This window comes from Thunnus maccoyii, chromosome 10 (assembly GCF_910596095.1).
Source record: "Thunnus maccoyii chromosome 10, fThuMac1.1, whole genome shotgun sequence".
NCBI classification, from domain to species: Eukaryota; Metazoa; Chordata; class Actinopteri; order Scombriformes; family Scombridae; genus Thunnus; species Thunnus maccoyii.
This window is the reverse complement of record NC_056542.1, coordinates 29,024,217-29,041,082: the sequence shown is the minus strand read 5'-3', so window position 1 is coordinate 29,041,082 and position 16,866 is coordinate 29,024,217. Positions and strand designations below refer to the sequence as shown.

General features: G+C 40.2%; 1 protein-coding gene across 7 annotated transcripts in view; it reads right to left on the bottom strand.

The window, feature by feature from the left end:
* LOC121904923 (vacuolar protein sorting-associated protein 13B-like) overlaps window positions 1-16,866 on the bottom strand; it is a 342,443-nt gene that overhangs the window by 276,584 nt on the left and 48,993 nt on the right. For all 7 annotated transcript variants that reach the window (XM_042422732.1, XM_042422733.1, XM_042422734.1 and 4 more), the window contains 6 exons: window positions 16,712-16,849; window positions 13,086-13,173; window positions 10,585-10,770; window positions 8,127-8,296; window positions 6,791-6,985; window positions 3,360-3,484 (listed from right to left, as the gene is read on the bottom strand). In XM_042422732.1, the coding sequence (XP_042278666.1) occupies window positions 3,360-3,484; window positions 6,791-6,985; window positions 8,127-8,296; window positions 10,585-10,770; window positions 13,086-13,173; window positions 16,712-16,849 (902 nt within the window). The remainder of the gene's footprint in view (window positions 1-3,359; window positions 3,485-6,790; window positions 6,986-8,126; window positions 8,297-10,584; window positions 10,771-13,085; window positions 13,174-16,711; window positions 16,850-16,866) is intronic.

The following is a 16,866-nucleotide window of genomic DNA, read 5'->3' as shown; positions in this document are numbered from 1 at the left end:
TCCCAAAACAAACATTAATACAGTCAAATTAAATGCTACCACCTGGTGGGGTGCATCTTTTGGCTGCTACAATGACCCAGTGCATCACTCTGGGCTCAGCTTTCATTTCTATAAGAGGAAGTGGGACTGTGCATCTGTCATCTACAAATTTAATCACATTTAATAAGCAGTATATTTGTGTTGGTACCAATGGTGTTGAAGTTCTACACAGGAAAATCAAATGTATTAGTTAAGAGTATACACTGTCCATCCGGGACTATTTATATTTTTTCATCCACGCTAAAAGACAAAAAGGCAGTTCTGTGGCAGCTATCCGTGGCCAAAATACCATGGAGAACATCAGCACAACAGGAATCAAATCATGTTATTACTACTTACTTGTTACTATAGCTGGTTATCACTCGGTCCCTTCTATTTCTCTCTTGTATTTCTTCAAACCACTGTCCCTGTCACACCTGCTCATCATTATTCTTCCAGGAGCAAACTGTCAAGTTGTGTTAATTAGATTTTGACTGTAGCTGCACACAGGTTAGAAGGCAAGACAGCTACACCTCCCGCTAAGACACAAAGACAGAAAGGGTCAAATATGAGTCACTTCAAGCCTGAAATGACAGGTTTAGAACTCATAACCCTGCATAATAACACACAGTCCCATTATCATCTACAGGAAAGAGATTGACAGCGAAACAAACAGGCAACTGTTGGAAAATGCGAGAACTGCTACTAACCTGTTCAAGTGTCGGAAACATCAAGCTATATTCAAACTAGGGATGAGGAAAATGAGATGAAGTGGAAATAATCATCTTAAGGGCTTTAGAATTATCTAGGGTATTATGTGTTCACCTATTTTGAGGTATGACTGCAATGCCATCACGTAGTCTAACATCTATTCAAAACACACCAAGATAAGACCTCCTGGTGCATAGTGTTACTAGACATGTACATACTGTATTCCATCAAAGGCATGCTTACAACAAAGAATAACAGAGCACTTTCTTAACGTGTCAAGGAGACTCAGTGAGAGGTTGTCAGTGTTATTTCTAAGGGCTGGTCCAGGCTGAAAGAAAGCCATAGGGGGGCATTGATCTAGAGGGCTTTCTGGAGATGAGAAACATCTAGTGATTGTCAGAAAAATAACATCCGTTTGACATCTGAATCCACTATTTGAGGTAGGCAGGGCAGAAAAGAGGGGGCTTGGAGATCAAACAAATAGCTAACAGTCTCTTATTGGGAGCAGAGAGCACAGGGAATCAGGTTCTGTCTACAGACACACTCACATACCACTTTGAATGAGGGCCTTGTGGTTCCCTATGCGGCCAGCTAACCACTGTACAGTAGATATAATGTTTGGCTGGAGAAGAAGTCAGGAAAAGTCTAAACCATCTGCAGCTCTTTGACATGTTTAAATCTAAACTAATGGGGGGAAATCGATTCCCAAGCCAGTGCTCTCACACAGGTTTTCCTGTTTTAACAGGCACTTTGACTGCAAGGTGTGAGAGAGAGGGCACAGGGTGGGCGTGAGTGTGCGTGTGTATGTGTGTGTGTGTGTGTGTGTGTGTCTGTGTGTTAGCTTCAGGGGTTTTCCAGATGATTACTAGTGGACAAACACTGATGGACTGAATGATGGCAGGAATTATTTTCCCAATACACCTCTGTATCTTTCAACATTTGAAGCCAATCTTAGAACCGACAGACACCTTATCTAAGATGTTTGTTCCGTTCCTGGCTTTGCTCTCTCTTTTTCCTTTTCTCTATCCAAACTCCTACAGCATCTCTCAGTGTTTCTCCTGTGAGCTCCCTCCTCCTTCTTCTAACCCTCTCTCCATCCTCTACATCAATTTCTTGTCCATCTCTACTGGTCTAACTGTTAAAATGCACCATTTGTCCAACTGTGCTCCAAACTCTGAACCTTATTCTTCTTCTTTCCCTTCTTGTCCTCTCTTTCTCTTCCTCTCTCCTAACCTCTTCTCACCTCCGGGGGACATCCCCAATGAGTCATCCTGTCTGGTACAAGGGCAGGAATATAGCAATATGTTTTTTCATATCCTTTGACAGCGTTGTCTTATTTTCCTCTCCTTGTGTTTCAAACCATCTGAGAAATTGATGCAGTTGTTACCCGATGACTCTGTTTTTCTGTTTTCCCCACCAACCGTTGAAGAAGTGGCTCATCCATCACTTTAAATACCCTCTGATGCACTGCCCGCAAGAGGCTGCAATCCTCTTCAAAAGTAGTACAAAAAAACTACAATACATGGGCCTGACACCACACACACGCACACACACATGCACACGCGTTCGCACGTACTGTATACAGACAGTCAAGCATGTATATAAACACTCCCAAACACACTTACTGTAAACCTTTCTAAAGTCAATTAGTGTACATTTTTTCCATCTAATACAGATACACATTCATATTAAAATACAAAATTTAATGTGACTAAGACAGAGTCCTTATGGGGTTAGATTGATTATTGTTGCAATCACCTTAAAAGTTAAATCACACGACTCTGCACCTGGACCCACCAAAACTGGTACAGTACTCGATCTATTGTGCACCAGACTTGTAGCTACTCCTATAAGCTACTATTTTTGGAGGTGTCCTCAGGATGTTTTCTGAGCTTAAAGACAGATTCATGCTTGTTTACTGTTGTGTTGGCCTTATTTTAGGGCCATCTCAACTGTGCTGCTTACCCACAATTAATTAATATAAGCATAAAGAACATGCATAGCAGTCTTCATAATAGCCAGAACTAGCAATGAATGTTAGTTGAAACAGACTTGCAGAAAGACAAACCATTTTGAGACACTGATCCATTTGTGTTAGGATTGAAACAGCACTTCAAGAGTAAATCAAACATGGAACAAGTGTGAACAAAATAAATAATTTAGACTGAGTAAAACAGGTGACATGAAGTAAGTGTTAAATTAATTGGGCTCAGAACTGGGCTTCACTTCAATGTGCATCACCTAAATCCAAATCATTTCAAGGGGCAAATATTAAATGCCGATGCCTGCTAACAATTTGCAGAATAACAGTGGAAATGATAGCAAAACTATTGCAAAAAATGCCCTGTCCTGATCAAATAATAAGCAATGAAAACTTCTATTTATGTCTGAAGTGGAAATAAACATTTTGCACCCCTTGCATGTACATTGGCGTTTTGGTGATTGGCTCAGATTTAATAAGGGAAAAAATAAGAGGCTACACAGTTGTTTTTCATGTGCTATTGTTTTTAACCCTCTAATTAGCTTTGTGCCATCTGTCTGGCTCTTATTAGGTAAGACCAACCTTCTTGAAGATTGGCAAGAAACCAAAACACAAATCACAACCTGCAACCGTAACACAACAAACTCACCAGTATGCAGGCATCTGAATCAGCTTCCCATAGAGTGCAGTGCTGAAGGAGGGGATAATGGGAATGAGAGGCAGGAAACCCCCTGTACTGTCCTGGCATGTCAAGCCTGCCTGGAACCCAAACACCTGGAAAGAAAGACAGAAAAAGAGTGGGAGAGAGACAGTGGAAGGGAGAGAGGAGAATGGGAAGAAAGAAGGGGGGAAAAAAGCAGAAATGAAAATTCAGCATTGTATAGATCAAACTATTTACTGGATCCATACATAAAAACATGTCAGCTCTCATTGAGTTCACACAGCTTCTGAAAAGAAAACACAGACGCACACAGCCAGATCTGCTGTGGTTCTCTCATCTCAATCGCCACTAAACTGATTTGGCCTTATCTATCTGCAGCTGAGCTGTCAAATTAAAATATGCGCTTTCATAGGCTCTGGCTCTTACAGAGACACAGGAAAGACAACATAATCTTATCATCCTTGTTTACTGTAAAAAACAGCTTTCAGCAGGACCTTTAAACAGCTTGGGAGGCACTGTTAAAAATATCCTTTTGCTGAATCCTCAGGAAAATTCATGCAGTGTATGCTTTATGCACTGTAGACAACTACAGACAGCTGCAAGGGTTTTGCTCTTATAGTTTTTCAAGACATAATTGATTACATGGCTGAAGTGATGTGACCACTGCACTGTGATTTAATGAGGACACACATTGCTGAGTGTTCAACACACTGTGGCTGGCTAAAAGGTTTGCGGGTAGTTTACCAACCAAGACACATTTACTAACATATACTAGTGTATGTACAGATTGAACTCAAGTTTTCAGAGTTACTCTGAAGTTAAAATGAGTGCACATACATACAGTAACAATGACAAAGTACAAAAAGGCACTGTTGATTACTATAAGAGTAACACTGAAAAAAGATTCTGGTGATTTCTGGCAACACACTTCATATGAATCAGACTGATCAGGTCAAGACCATAGCAAGATTCCCATATTCCCAACGCTCACTAACCTCAACGTGGTGACTTTTAGTGACAATGTGTGTCATTATCATATTATCATTGTCTAAGTTGTTGGTAGCCACATTACCACCCACAATGTACTGTAACCTCTATGTTTACATAATGTTTAAATAATGAACATGGTGGATGAAGTCTGATTTAATATTGGAGGTAGTGGATGATGGCTGGGCCCAGCTGTCCCACCTGCAGCTGTTCTAAGCACAGAGCAGGATTCATGCAATTGCTGAAAGTGAAGGTCTACCAAACCGCTTGACTGTGCAGATGTCACAGAACACACAAACCTGAACTAAAATGATAATTCATTCATTATAAGACAACTGGCCTATGGACGTAATATTAGACACCATATCTATCTATAGAATATCCAGTTGCATTGTGTGATTGCCAGATCCAGATTTTTACATAATAAAAATCCCACTTTGAAATGCAAGCTTGGGGCCATACAGTCACAGTTTGATTCATTGCAGCTTCCTCTGGGAGACTACATTTGAAATTCTGTTCTCTTTTCAGGAGCCCGAAGCAACTAGTTATTCAGATAGCCCAAGTTTTCAATTACTATATGATAGGTCTATTGACTTATGTGGCCTCCTTGTTGAGCAAACGGATTGACTTTGAGCTCTCGTCTACAACCATGGAAAAGTGAGACAATGGCTTACCGCTACCCTGAAGACAGATACCTTAGCTCTGACAGCCAGTGTCAATAAAACACAGATTAAGATAAGCCTCACTTTATACCCATTTCAAATCACTTCCTGAATTGGGTGATTTGCGGTCAGAATGACCTCCACCCTGTCATGATCCCACTGCCAAAATCCAGAGGTAGTATTAGTACCTTGGCAGATACAGATGCTCATTGGCTGATTGGTCAGAATGATCCTTGCCCACTGACCAGTTAACTGTTAACCCTGCAGTGACCCTGTGATAAGGACTACCAGCATGATGTCCAGCAAACATCCTGCCTTAAAAAAACACATCCAGGCCACACTGGGCTACCCCAGATTACTCCTGATCAGTTATGCAGGCTTCCTAAAAGTTGGATTAGCCGAATTTACTAAAGTCTCTACAGTTCTTTATGTACTCCATCATACATCAAGTAAAATATAAATACAGAGATTATCACATCTTTATTTCTAGTATTTAAAGGGACATTTGAAAAGCAAAGAAGGAGACAAAAATGTACTTTACTATAGATACTGTAGCCATCAGATATGGCTTCACCTTCACCTGTATTTAAATGAATAACTAATCAAATAGTGTGTATGTATGATAAACAATTTGTGTCAAAGCTGATGCACATTCAGAGGACAAATTATCCTTTCCGAATGCTGTGCTACAAACATATACACTATTTGTGGAGAGGTAAGGAATACGTGCATGATTGCTGATCATAAAATCTACTGCAGTTGCTACTGATCTCTTGTAGATTATTTCAACTTGTAAATGTTAGGTAAATAGTAGAACAAGTGGTATGAATTTTATGTAAAAATGGCTATCCCAACAGTTGATTGTTCTGAAATGTCTCATGATTATTGCCACATTCAGCTTAGGAACTTGCATGATTTTCTAATAACATAATCTGTACATACTGAAAAACTGCTTATTTAAATTGCCTTTATGAGATTAGCAAACCTATAAAGGCATGAGTGACAAGGAATGTAGTCCACTGATTTAAAACTTCTCTGAAGAACTAAGGCCCCAATTTGATGTTGTTGGCAACTGTTAGTGTCATTAACAAAGCAATTTATCTGTTGAGCTTCAAACTATCAGTCAAAACTGTATAACTAATACAGTAACAGAGGAATGTCACAGCTGCACAATACAACCTTTAGCATCCCATCAATTTGGTAGGTCAAAACCATGAAATAGACCAGAGTTGGACTGGTGCTCATCACAAAGCTCAGTGCTGAGATTTTTATGACCAGGTGAACAGGGGTCATCAAGGTCATTAAAAGGGTCATTGGGGTCATTTTCAAAATGGAGTCACAAGTGTGGCCATGCGGCTGACCTATTGACTTTGGGGTATAGTGCATGAAAACCTAGTGTAAAAATGATGTATATATTGCATATTTTGCATATTTTGTGTCAGCTTGGGAAGATGATACATACAGACACAAATAAAAAAAATGAAACAATTGTTACTGTTTTGTAGATTGTTAAGCAGATCTGTCGGACCTTTCTGGAAAAGTCAGGTGTATATGAAGGATACAGTTCCTAACCTAGAAACCACTCTTTTATCAGCATAATGACATCATTCATTAAAATCATTATTAAATGCATAAGAATCAATTGTGCTTCATTTTCCATATGTCTCATTTTTGTTTTATAGAAACTATAGCTGGGATTTTTCTATATGAGAAAGGGAGATTTTTTATCATCAGAATCAGTACTACAGAGTAGAATATCATCCTCCTCACCTTGAGGTAGAGGTGTGCATAGCAGTGATGTAACAGGTTGTCAGAAGGCTGGCTGAGACTGCTGACAGTGCTGACCAGCTCTGGAGCATACATGGGCACTGAGTGTTCAATATTCACCCTCTCCACCTGGAACTTCACAGAGGGTAGAGGGCGCACCGGCTGAAACACTGATACGTTGACGGGCCCTGGTGCAGCCTGGGAGATTGAAGACATAAAAAGGGGAAAAGGGATTCAAAGTAAGTATACATATCACACATACTGCTAATGTTGTAGTATTTAAACTTAAGTCATCTAAAATCTAAAAGTGTCCACATCAGTCTCCATATATCTCTAGGCCCACTCTTTCTGACGAATTTTAATTAAACAAAAATCTGTAATAAGAATTCTGCTTACGACAAACCTGCAGAGTGTGATTATACTGATTTGCTACCTATTTGGATAATCGTATAGAGACAGAGCGCATTTAAGTCCCACACACCATGGAGGGGAAAACAATTCATCCCTCCATTGACTTTGTAGTGAATGAAGGTGCCTCATTGTCAATTCTGTCTGCTAGCAAACAACAGAAAAATGCCTAAAAGCTGCTGTGTGGTGGGATGCACTACCGACAAGGCAAAGAACCCAGAATTAAGTTTTTATAAGCTGCCGAACTGAAAAACTGAGCCTTTAAGAAGACAAAAGTGAATGATGTTACAGGGCTGTGTGCCATGCGGTGGGAGAGACAGACCCCACTTGAGCTGCACGGACAGCCTTCAGCTCAAAAACCTCCGTAAAAATGACACAAATACTTGGACACACTGCTAGTCACAGAGAACATGCATGAAAGTAAAAACAGAGCAGCTGTTTAATTGAAAGGTATGCAGTGTTTGTAATGGATGTTTAAATCACAGAAGAGCTAACCTGCATACAGCTGAAATGCTAACTGTAAAAAGAGCCTGAATAGGGAATGATTGCATGTCTGTGTGTGTAATTTTCCCACCTGTGTTTACAAACTGTAGTCACCTTATCAGCTGTGAAAAGTGTCATGCCAGTCTGTTACGTGGTGGAGTTTGCTATACAGTTGTGCTGTCTCTACTGTAGACGTGATGTCAGCCCTCTGCATCTTAGCATATACAATATAACTGGTTCCAGCATATGCTATAAACTACCTTTTCCTCTCTGGCAGACATAGGGTGCTAAAATAATCCTTTGACATGCTGAAATCTAATGTTTTTAAGCTAGCTAGTTTGTTAACGTTTCAGCCCTTGGTTGCATAACATGGCGCAGACTGTTTTCCCCTTCATTCGGCGTGGTTTTCACAATATATGTATATATAAAATTTTAGGCGTGCACTAACCTTGCTTCCCATGATGACAGGCATTAGTGTGTGAAGGAGGTTGAACTCTGCCATAGAGACAGTGACTGAGACTTGGAGCAGAGTGAGACAAGTGAGTCTGGTTGGGATGAATTCCTCTAGGCTTGATATCTCTTCTGGAGTGGCTGGACCATGGCTCTCCTCAACCATTTCTACAGTGACAATGACACAACAGAAAGAAACATGTTTGTATGTGCAGTAAAGGGAGGGGGTGAAGTGTATTTTTGACATAATGTGAAGGAGTGGGAAAGGTCAAAGACATTTGGATTTGACCAACTAAAATTGTTTTACAGAGAAAGAGGTTAGTTGTAAAGCACACCAATTTCTTTGAGTGGGCGCCTCTCCCTTATGCCTGCGGCATTAAAACAATAAAAATGTCTTTTCCAACAAAAACCACCACCTCATACACTAAATAAAATAAACATGCACTATAAAAGTACTGGCAATTTCCAAGCAATATTCATTACAGTGGCTGTTTCCCAGTAGCTTTGTTTTTGAACTCCCTCATAAAACCACTCATTCAATCAATAACCAGAAACATCCGGAGAGGCAGACAATGAAGTGAACCAAGTCAACATGGAATTGAGGCTAACAAGGTCAGCACTCACCAAAGTCAGGAGTGACCAAAGCACTGAACCACTAAACCATGTCCAGGTCCTGAGGTGGACCAAAACCTGAACCCTTTGTTACTGAACAGCCTTGGCTCTGGTTCCAGGACATGGGCTTGTTTCAGTTCAGTAAAGGTTCTGTTGGGCTACATTCCCAGCTCCAAGGTGGGCTCAGAACCTGATCCCAATGCTGTTTTGCTCTTTGGCCTACCGCCACAGCATGCATCAGGTTCACCTGGCACTGACATGTCCAATCTAATCATATGCCAGGGCTCAAGTCAATATCCACAGTCAACATTAAAATTACAAAAAACAAGTAGCTCACATGGTAAACAAGGGTATGATTTCAAACACCATACATCTTCTATTTAAAGCACACAGAAAAGATGAAAATATGACAAAAAGAACATTCAAGTGTGCACTCCAACACACACACAAACTATTACTCTTTAAACACACCCTGTATTTTCCTGTTCTACTTAACAGATCCAGCTCTAAAATGCTACTTTGTTTCTTCTATTGTTCTTGAGCAATGTATAAAAAGGATTTCACACAAATGAACACACTAAGTAATTTGCAAGTTGGAACCTCCTGTTCGAAATAGGGCGAGATGTTATAAAACACCAAGCCACCGGCCAATTTGGCTTCCATTTACAGCTAGTTTTGGGGAGGAAAGAGCTTCTTCCTGAGATCTTGGCAAAAAGTGTATGAGGAGGCGTGACAGGATGAGTAGAGAGATAGTCATGTATTTAACCTCCTGACCAGGACTTCTCTTCTGCCAAGCACACAAACACTGCCCTCATGAAGAAAAGGCCGGAGTAGTAGAGCAGTTGCCCCAAAAATAATTTATAGACCAGACAAGACCTGGACCATCCCAAAGAAAGTCAGAACTGGGCACCATTTGTGATATAGACAAATCCATTTTACGCACAGAATGATGCTTAACAGCAATAATTGTTTCATAAACTTTGACAACAATTGGCTGATCTGTAGAGGTATTTTTTCCACTTGCCAAGTAATAAAATAAAATAATGTAAGTCGAGGAGGGCAGAGGAGGGTAGAGGAGAGGAGAGGAGAGGAGAGGAGAGCTTGATTTAGGAGAATATGTAAGGCTTGTGTTATTTTATCACTCTATCTGTAACAGTTATCTTATCTGGTTATTTATTCTAAATTTTTCCATCCCTCCCAGAGGTCTAACTATACTGACAGAAAATGCCAGAGAGCACAGACACTTATAGAAACAGGAAGGAACACACTGACCTACCCAGTTTTAGTCAAAAGCTCTATAGTAATTACCCCATCATCCATTATCTATCACAGATGCTGAAACAACCGAAACCTACGGATGTTATTGTTTCGCCAAAATGAGAGTTATTGCTACAGATATTACACACAGACACACATTCCATGTTCTTTCACAACATCCCAGGGATGAGCTCATCAATAGCTGTGCAGGGCTGATCACTAACAAAGGTGTTTGGCTTAACCTCCCTCATGTGGTCCAAAAGGTCACTACTTTCATGTACAGCTGCGTGTTGAGAGATGGGTTGCGCAAGGAAATAACAATGTGATGAGGATACTGTAAAGTGCAAAGTGTTTCAGTTTCTGATCACTGACAGAATAAAACTGAATAAAATATTAGAGAAGAGAAGAGAAGAGAAGAGAAGAGAAGAGAAGAGAAGAGAAGAGAAGAGAAGAGAAGAGAAGAGAAGAGAAGAGAAGAGAAGAGAAGAGAAAAGAGAGTGTTGAACGTTAGTTGTGAGCTGACTATAAGCTAATTTAAGTCAGCCCAGTAAAACAGATGGAGCAACTGTTAGCATGTGATGGCTAACCTCGCTGTGGTTTGCAGTAGGGCTCGTACTCATGGTCCATGGCACAGGTGACCATCTTGAGGATGCGGTGGACAGCGCTGCTGTGCAACCTTACGTCCAGAGGTCCAACAACCAACCTCTTGATGGACGTCTCTTGGACAGCAGGCACCACCTCCTCCATACTCACCACTGAGAAGTCCTGAGAGTCTACAAACGGAAACACACATATGCAAAATACTTCAAATATATACAGGAGATGGTGTCTTCTATTATAAACTTGAGGATATTTCTGTCAGTCAGCAAATTTAACAAACATATAAAATCAAATTTGAGAAGTAAAGTACAGTACACACATATCACCTACTGTATTAAGGGGAAAGAATTGTGGTGTTTGACATACATTTTTAGGGTAGCAACATTTTTCTCCCCCATATTCCCCTACTCAAAGAAAATATAGGAAAAGAGGTTCTTGTGTGCAATTTCTTGATTAAGTACAAGAATAGGATCTGCTCATCTGTTGGGTGAAAACCCAACAAATATGGCAGTGGTGTAATGCAGCAGCAGGACTCAGCTCAAACAGCCCTGAACCACTGGAATGATGAATATTCCAAATGTCCACTTCTCTCACACAGCTGTCCCTTCATTCATCGCAGGCCTCTGTTCCAGAGGTCCACTTAAAAGACTCAGCTCCCCGGCAATAAAAAGGAAGAAATTAAAAATAAAAGAAGGGGGTGGATGAATGGCAGAGAGAGAGGAAGAGGACAAAGGGTCACAACCTGCTTTATTCCCATTACATAGCACCACTACACTGAACATTCTTACAGCTCAGAAGTCAACACTATGAATTTAACTTTGGCTGAAAAGGCTGGCAGATGGGGGAGAAATTCCCAATGAATTTGGAGATTTATAAAGGGCAACGGGCGATGCCACTTCCCCTTCCCTTCTTCAGTGAGATTTGGCTATGATGGATTAGGCCTAATATCAACCATATGGCTGCAGTTAGAACGGTCAGTGAAATGATTAAGAGGCTGAATTTACGTAGGATTAAGACGATTTAAAAGTGTCTCCATTTCCCAAGATTTAAAAAAGAAAAAGTTTTCATCTACAGCGTTACTCTAATGTGAAGTCAATGGTGAGTGTGACCTGGGTCGGTTAGTATTTCAGTTGACTCAGAGTTTACGTTAGTCCCGTGGCAATAGAGACTAATTTGTTTGGTTGACACTGGATCTGGTCCGCGTCCGAGAAGAAGAGAAACACTGACAGAAGAGAAGCATTCCAATTGGCAAGGGTAACCACAGCCGTCCCACAGGAGAAGGAGACTGACACTTATCCTGCTGTCAGATATGACTTTGACAGCTCAGGATGACAGTATCAATGTTTTTTTTTAATTTAGATTATTATCTGTAGCTGACAGCAGGAGGAAACAATAGCCTAGTCAGAAAGAGATAGAAGTAAAATGGGAGAGAAAAACAGGAAGGCAAGTGAAACAACACAGGTGACTCATGATGAAGCAAATTATCTGTTCAAATCATTTAATTGGTTCAACCAGATATCATTTAAAAACACAACTGTGTGCTATGTCCTCAAAAATCTCTGCTTAAATTAATCATTACTGTAACTAATCATTTCCACTTTATAAAAGCACAATAACATAGCACCATATTTGTTTAACAGTCAATGAGATGAAGGCCTTATAGCTTTCTGATTATGCTTTTGCCATTAGACACAGTAAGAGGCTTTAATCTAATGTTTTTCATTGAGTGCTGAGCATGTTATTTATTTGGTTGGTTTTTTTTTTTAGAATTTGTGAATATCAGCCAGGTTTCATCTTTTCTAAGCTTCATTGTCACACTCACACAGAGAGCAGCTTACCAGCAGCTTTGAAAAAAGAAGCTAAACAATCACACACTAAAGCACAGAGACATTTGTGGGCCAAATATAACATTTCAAATTGAAAGGAGAACGTTTTATCTCTTAATGGGAACTTCAGATCTTTCAGACTTGAATAAACATTCTTGAGTGCTGCAGCTGAGGAATGAGGAATCCTGTACGTCTCTAAGCGTCTGCCAGGAAGAGTGACACCTAATTAGGCAAGAGGGGCCTATTCACTTTCTCAAGAGCTTACAGGTAGAGAGACAAGGGGGAAACAGTGTTTCAACAAGCAGCGGGGAGAAAGAAACTCAAATACGTGTCAGCGCAGACTAAACACTTCTGACAGTTGCCCTCCAGGTAAGTTTGGGGTGAGAGCGAGGACAGGAAGGGTCAAGGACCAGGTGGCTGTGACTCAAACAAGACAAGCTCTTTCTTCAAGTCTCCAGGGGGCTTGTTTGACAGAGAGGAGAGACAAGAAAAGAAGAGAGTGAGAGAGAGAGAGAGAGAAAGACAGAGAGAGTAAAAGACAGATAGGAAGAAAGAGAGAACAAGGCAGAGAAAAAGAGAACATGACAGATGTAGAGAAAAAGAGAGAAGAGGTGGCAAGGTGAGCAAACAAGCTCTGTGAAGAGGAATGAATTAGACAATACCTTTGTCGTTGCTGTTCTCCATTGTGTAGAGGTAATCCATGTAGAAAGCACCAAAGCGCTGCATGCCCGCTATCTCCGTGTAGGTCTCCTGTCAAACAAAAGTAGAGTAAGGTAAACATGGCAGTAAGGGAGCAAACAAGCTGATAGCCTTTAAGAGTGGCAGTGACTGGGGTCATGCTGGATACGACAAAGGGGGGTCAAATCAGAGATAAAAAGAGTTATTAAGGGGTTGATCTACTTTTAGCTAGATACCATTTTTCATTGGCCAACAATATCACCAATATTTGCAACTATTTAAAAAGACTTGAAACAAAAGAGATACTGAGATACTTGATCATAGCAGGAGGGCAGAATTTAAAGTCTCAACTGGTGTGAAACTAACCAACTTTTCAATCAATTTTTAGTGTGTAAAAAGGTCAATTAAGTCACAGGTGAGACACTTAACTATTGTATACATTAGTCCTAACTTCATTATGCTTCATAGCATAGGGAAGTACTTTACAAGACATCAAGCAGGTTGTTTATTGAGTAATAAGCTATTGATAAATGTAAGTGAAAGTTTCATCATTCAATTGGTTCTTGGATGTATGCCACTGGAAATATGTATCTTATCTACTAAAAGATAGGACTTTTTCATAGTAAATCAAAAGTGCCTGACTGAGATTATGATTGATACCTTCATTCTAAAATTGTGAAATGTTAAATATTTACTAAGATAGCAGCATTAAAAAGCATGAATGTAATGCAGAATGTAATTGTACGCAATATGTACAAGTTTGGAAAAAAACGATGATTAATGATTATTAAATCACTTGAGTTTCCCAACACTAGAAATAGTGTTATGAAAGCTATATATTCATCTGGCCATTTTCTGTCCAGGGTTGTGCAGCAAACCTGGACTGTCCAAGTGCACAATAGGCAAGAGGCAGAGTACACTCTGGGCAGGTTGGCAGTCTATCACAAGCCTAACACACATAGACAAACACACTCACATTCACACCCATGGGCAATTTAGAGCTACCATTTGACCTAAACCTGTATGTCTTTGGACTGTGGGAGGACACCAGAGCACTCAGAGGAAAGCACAACCCACACAGGAAGAACATGAAATCTGTACCAAGAAAAAGCCCAGCTGGCCAGGCAGGGTCTGAGCCCAGGAGACAGCACTAACAACCAAAGCCCTTTGCCACCCTCAAGTATTTATTTACAATTATTGTTAACAAATAAAACCTAGATATAGGTAGAAATGTGGACTTTTATCTAATTTTTGTTCTGCCTGAGTGTCAATGTATACTTACAACATAACTTGTCATCATTTATTAGTCTGTAGGTCAAAAGCTATTGACCCTGTCCTAAAGAATATTCAAAATGTATATTTCTGGAGAGAAAGAGTGAGCACACAAGAAAGTGAGAAAGAGAGGGAGAACAAGAGAGGCCCCTCACACACACACACACACACACACACACACACACCCACTACAGACTTAACCACTAGTTCTGCAAACAGAGATTTCAATGGAGCCTTATCAGAGAGGCAGGTTAATGAGTAATATTTATTAGGGGACCTCTAATGGCTCTGGCATGCTTTTGGATCAAAGCCATTGGCTGGTTTCAAAACCACTAATGAATTAACACTAAAACCTTTGACTCTTAGACTTTAAAGTATGGACAGATGGATGGATGGATGTCCAAACAATTGCTTCATTGAGGGTCATGAACATTTCTGAGCCGGAGTCAACACTGGAGCTGTGATGGCTGATGAGGGGAGCTGAGAGTTATCGGGGATAATGGTTTTAACACTACTACTTAGATAGCAGGAACATTCCTCTACTGCAGCCAGCAGCTGGGTGACTGACAAATAATGTCAGTGGTAGTGATTTAAAGGTAAAATGAAAACCTTCATCAACTTAGCACCACTAAATATTGAAATAGCTGTCATTGTAGATTTTCCAGATTAAAGCTCAATAAATGCTGGATGTAATTACATCAGATTATTGTTTATTGACCCAGATAAACTACTGTATTAGCAAAGTAATTAGTGTGCTTGCTTTAGCAAGTCAAACTTAAGCCGTATCCATACTACTGTGTGTTAGGAAACCTCTTTTTTTTTCACTGCTTTGGCAGTCACAGGCCTTAAGTGAACCCTTTATATTTCTAAAAATACTGGATCTTATGTCTTATGTGAAATTTCCTTTCATCAGTTTGGTGAATCTTTGTTCTCTTAATAGCTTGGCCATCTCAGTGCTACAGATGTTGTGTTTGGTAAGGTCTGTGTCAATGTCAAGGTGATGAATGAAACAACACCAGTGAACACATTCGTATTGGTTGAATGAGTGTGTTACTTTGTAGGCCTGTAGGCCCAGCTGTTAAATTGGTTGTTGGCCTGGCTTGTAACTGCTTAATTTTTGCCATATGGTTCCAGTCTTTGCTATCAGTTCTGTGGGTGAATGCTTCTGAAGTCTTCTGAAAAAATGCTTGAATGAAACGTGAATAAATATATCCCAAACAACCAGTAATTGTTGAATTTGAGGTAGATGCACTCTGAGGGTCTAAATCTGAAAAGCATTTGGACCTTCCATCCAAGCAAAGGCTGGGTTTTCAACCACTCAAAACAGATTTTTTCCAAAACAAAATTTCCAAAATAAATGTTTGAGGATGTTATTTGTTGGTACTAGGGATGCCCCTGCTCCAAGTTTTTCTAGCACCGATCCGATCAGAGTCCTTTCATATTGGGTATGTGGTGATACCAAGTCCGATCCAATACTTATATTTACATAGCAGCAGAAGAATCACAATGTTGAGATAAAATGTATCTGGCACATTGAAATAACAGGTGTAGCCTACTGACTTCGGCGCACATTTTTCACAAGCTACTTAATAACTGGAGAATGTGCCTCCTGAAATTGACACGATGCAATCCGCTGGAGAGAAGACGTATCACTCTGATGGAGTTGGTGGAACAACAGAAACACTCAGTCCACTAGCGATTGAACAGTGGTGTTACAGAGTGGAGGTTCTTCCCTCACAAATGATCTTCGGTTGAGTACATACGCCAACTTGCAGAGAGCACACAAACACGACAACAGCCAAGCTTCATTTTGGCCCGTCATCAAGTTACTCACTGAGTTTACGTTAATTGATGACAGCTGATATGATTTACCCCGTTAACATTTGTCATTTTAACCGGCGAGAGCAATGTTCAGCCCCGACTAAAAATTAGAAGCTGCAAGCTGAATGTTTGTTATACTGCTACTCTTTGTAAATGAGGCAGAGAGTTTGAGTTTGAGTTAAGCAAATCAGTGTATTGTTGCAAACCAGGATATCAGAATTCAAAATCGCTCAACCCATTCTGCCCAAATTATTTATTTTTATAGGCTGTTGTATAGGAGAGCAGTGCTGCAACACTAGCAGGCTGAGGTGACTCAAACACTGTAGAGTAAAGTAATGAAAGGATCAGTTTTACTCTAACCACCGTTACCGATCCTTTAAAATATGCCTGGATCTGCCCTGATACCGATCCTTAGGATCAGCTCATAACATCTCTAGTTGGTACATTAGTATGGGAAATGGGAACCTCTAGAAGTCCAGAATCTATCATTTTGTATCATCTATCATTTTATTATGACCTTGTGATTAGCGGCATCCAAGATGAACTCAGCCCTGACTCCATTGTTTTCTGGACTGCGGTAGTCAAACAGAGAGTTGGTAAGATAGGTCATTCCTTTACTGCTTAGGCTGTCCCCACAGCTGAAGAACACTGCATCCTGCAGAGAAACAGAGA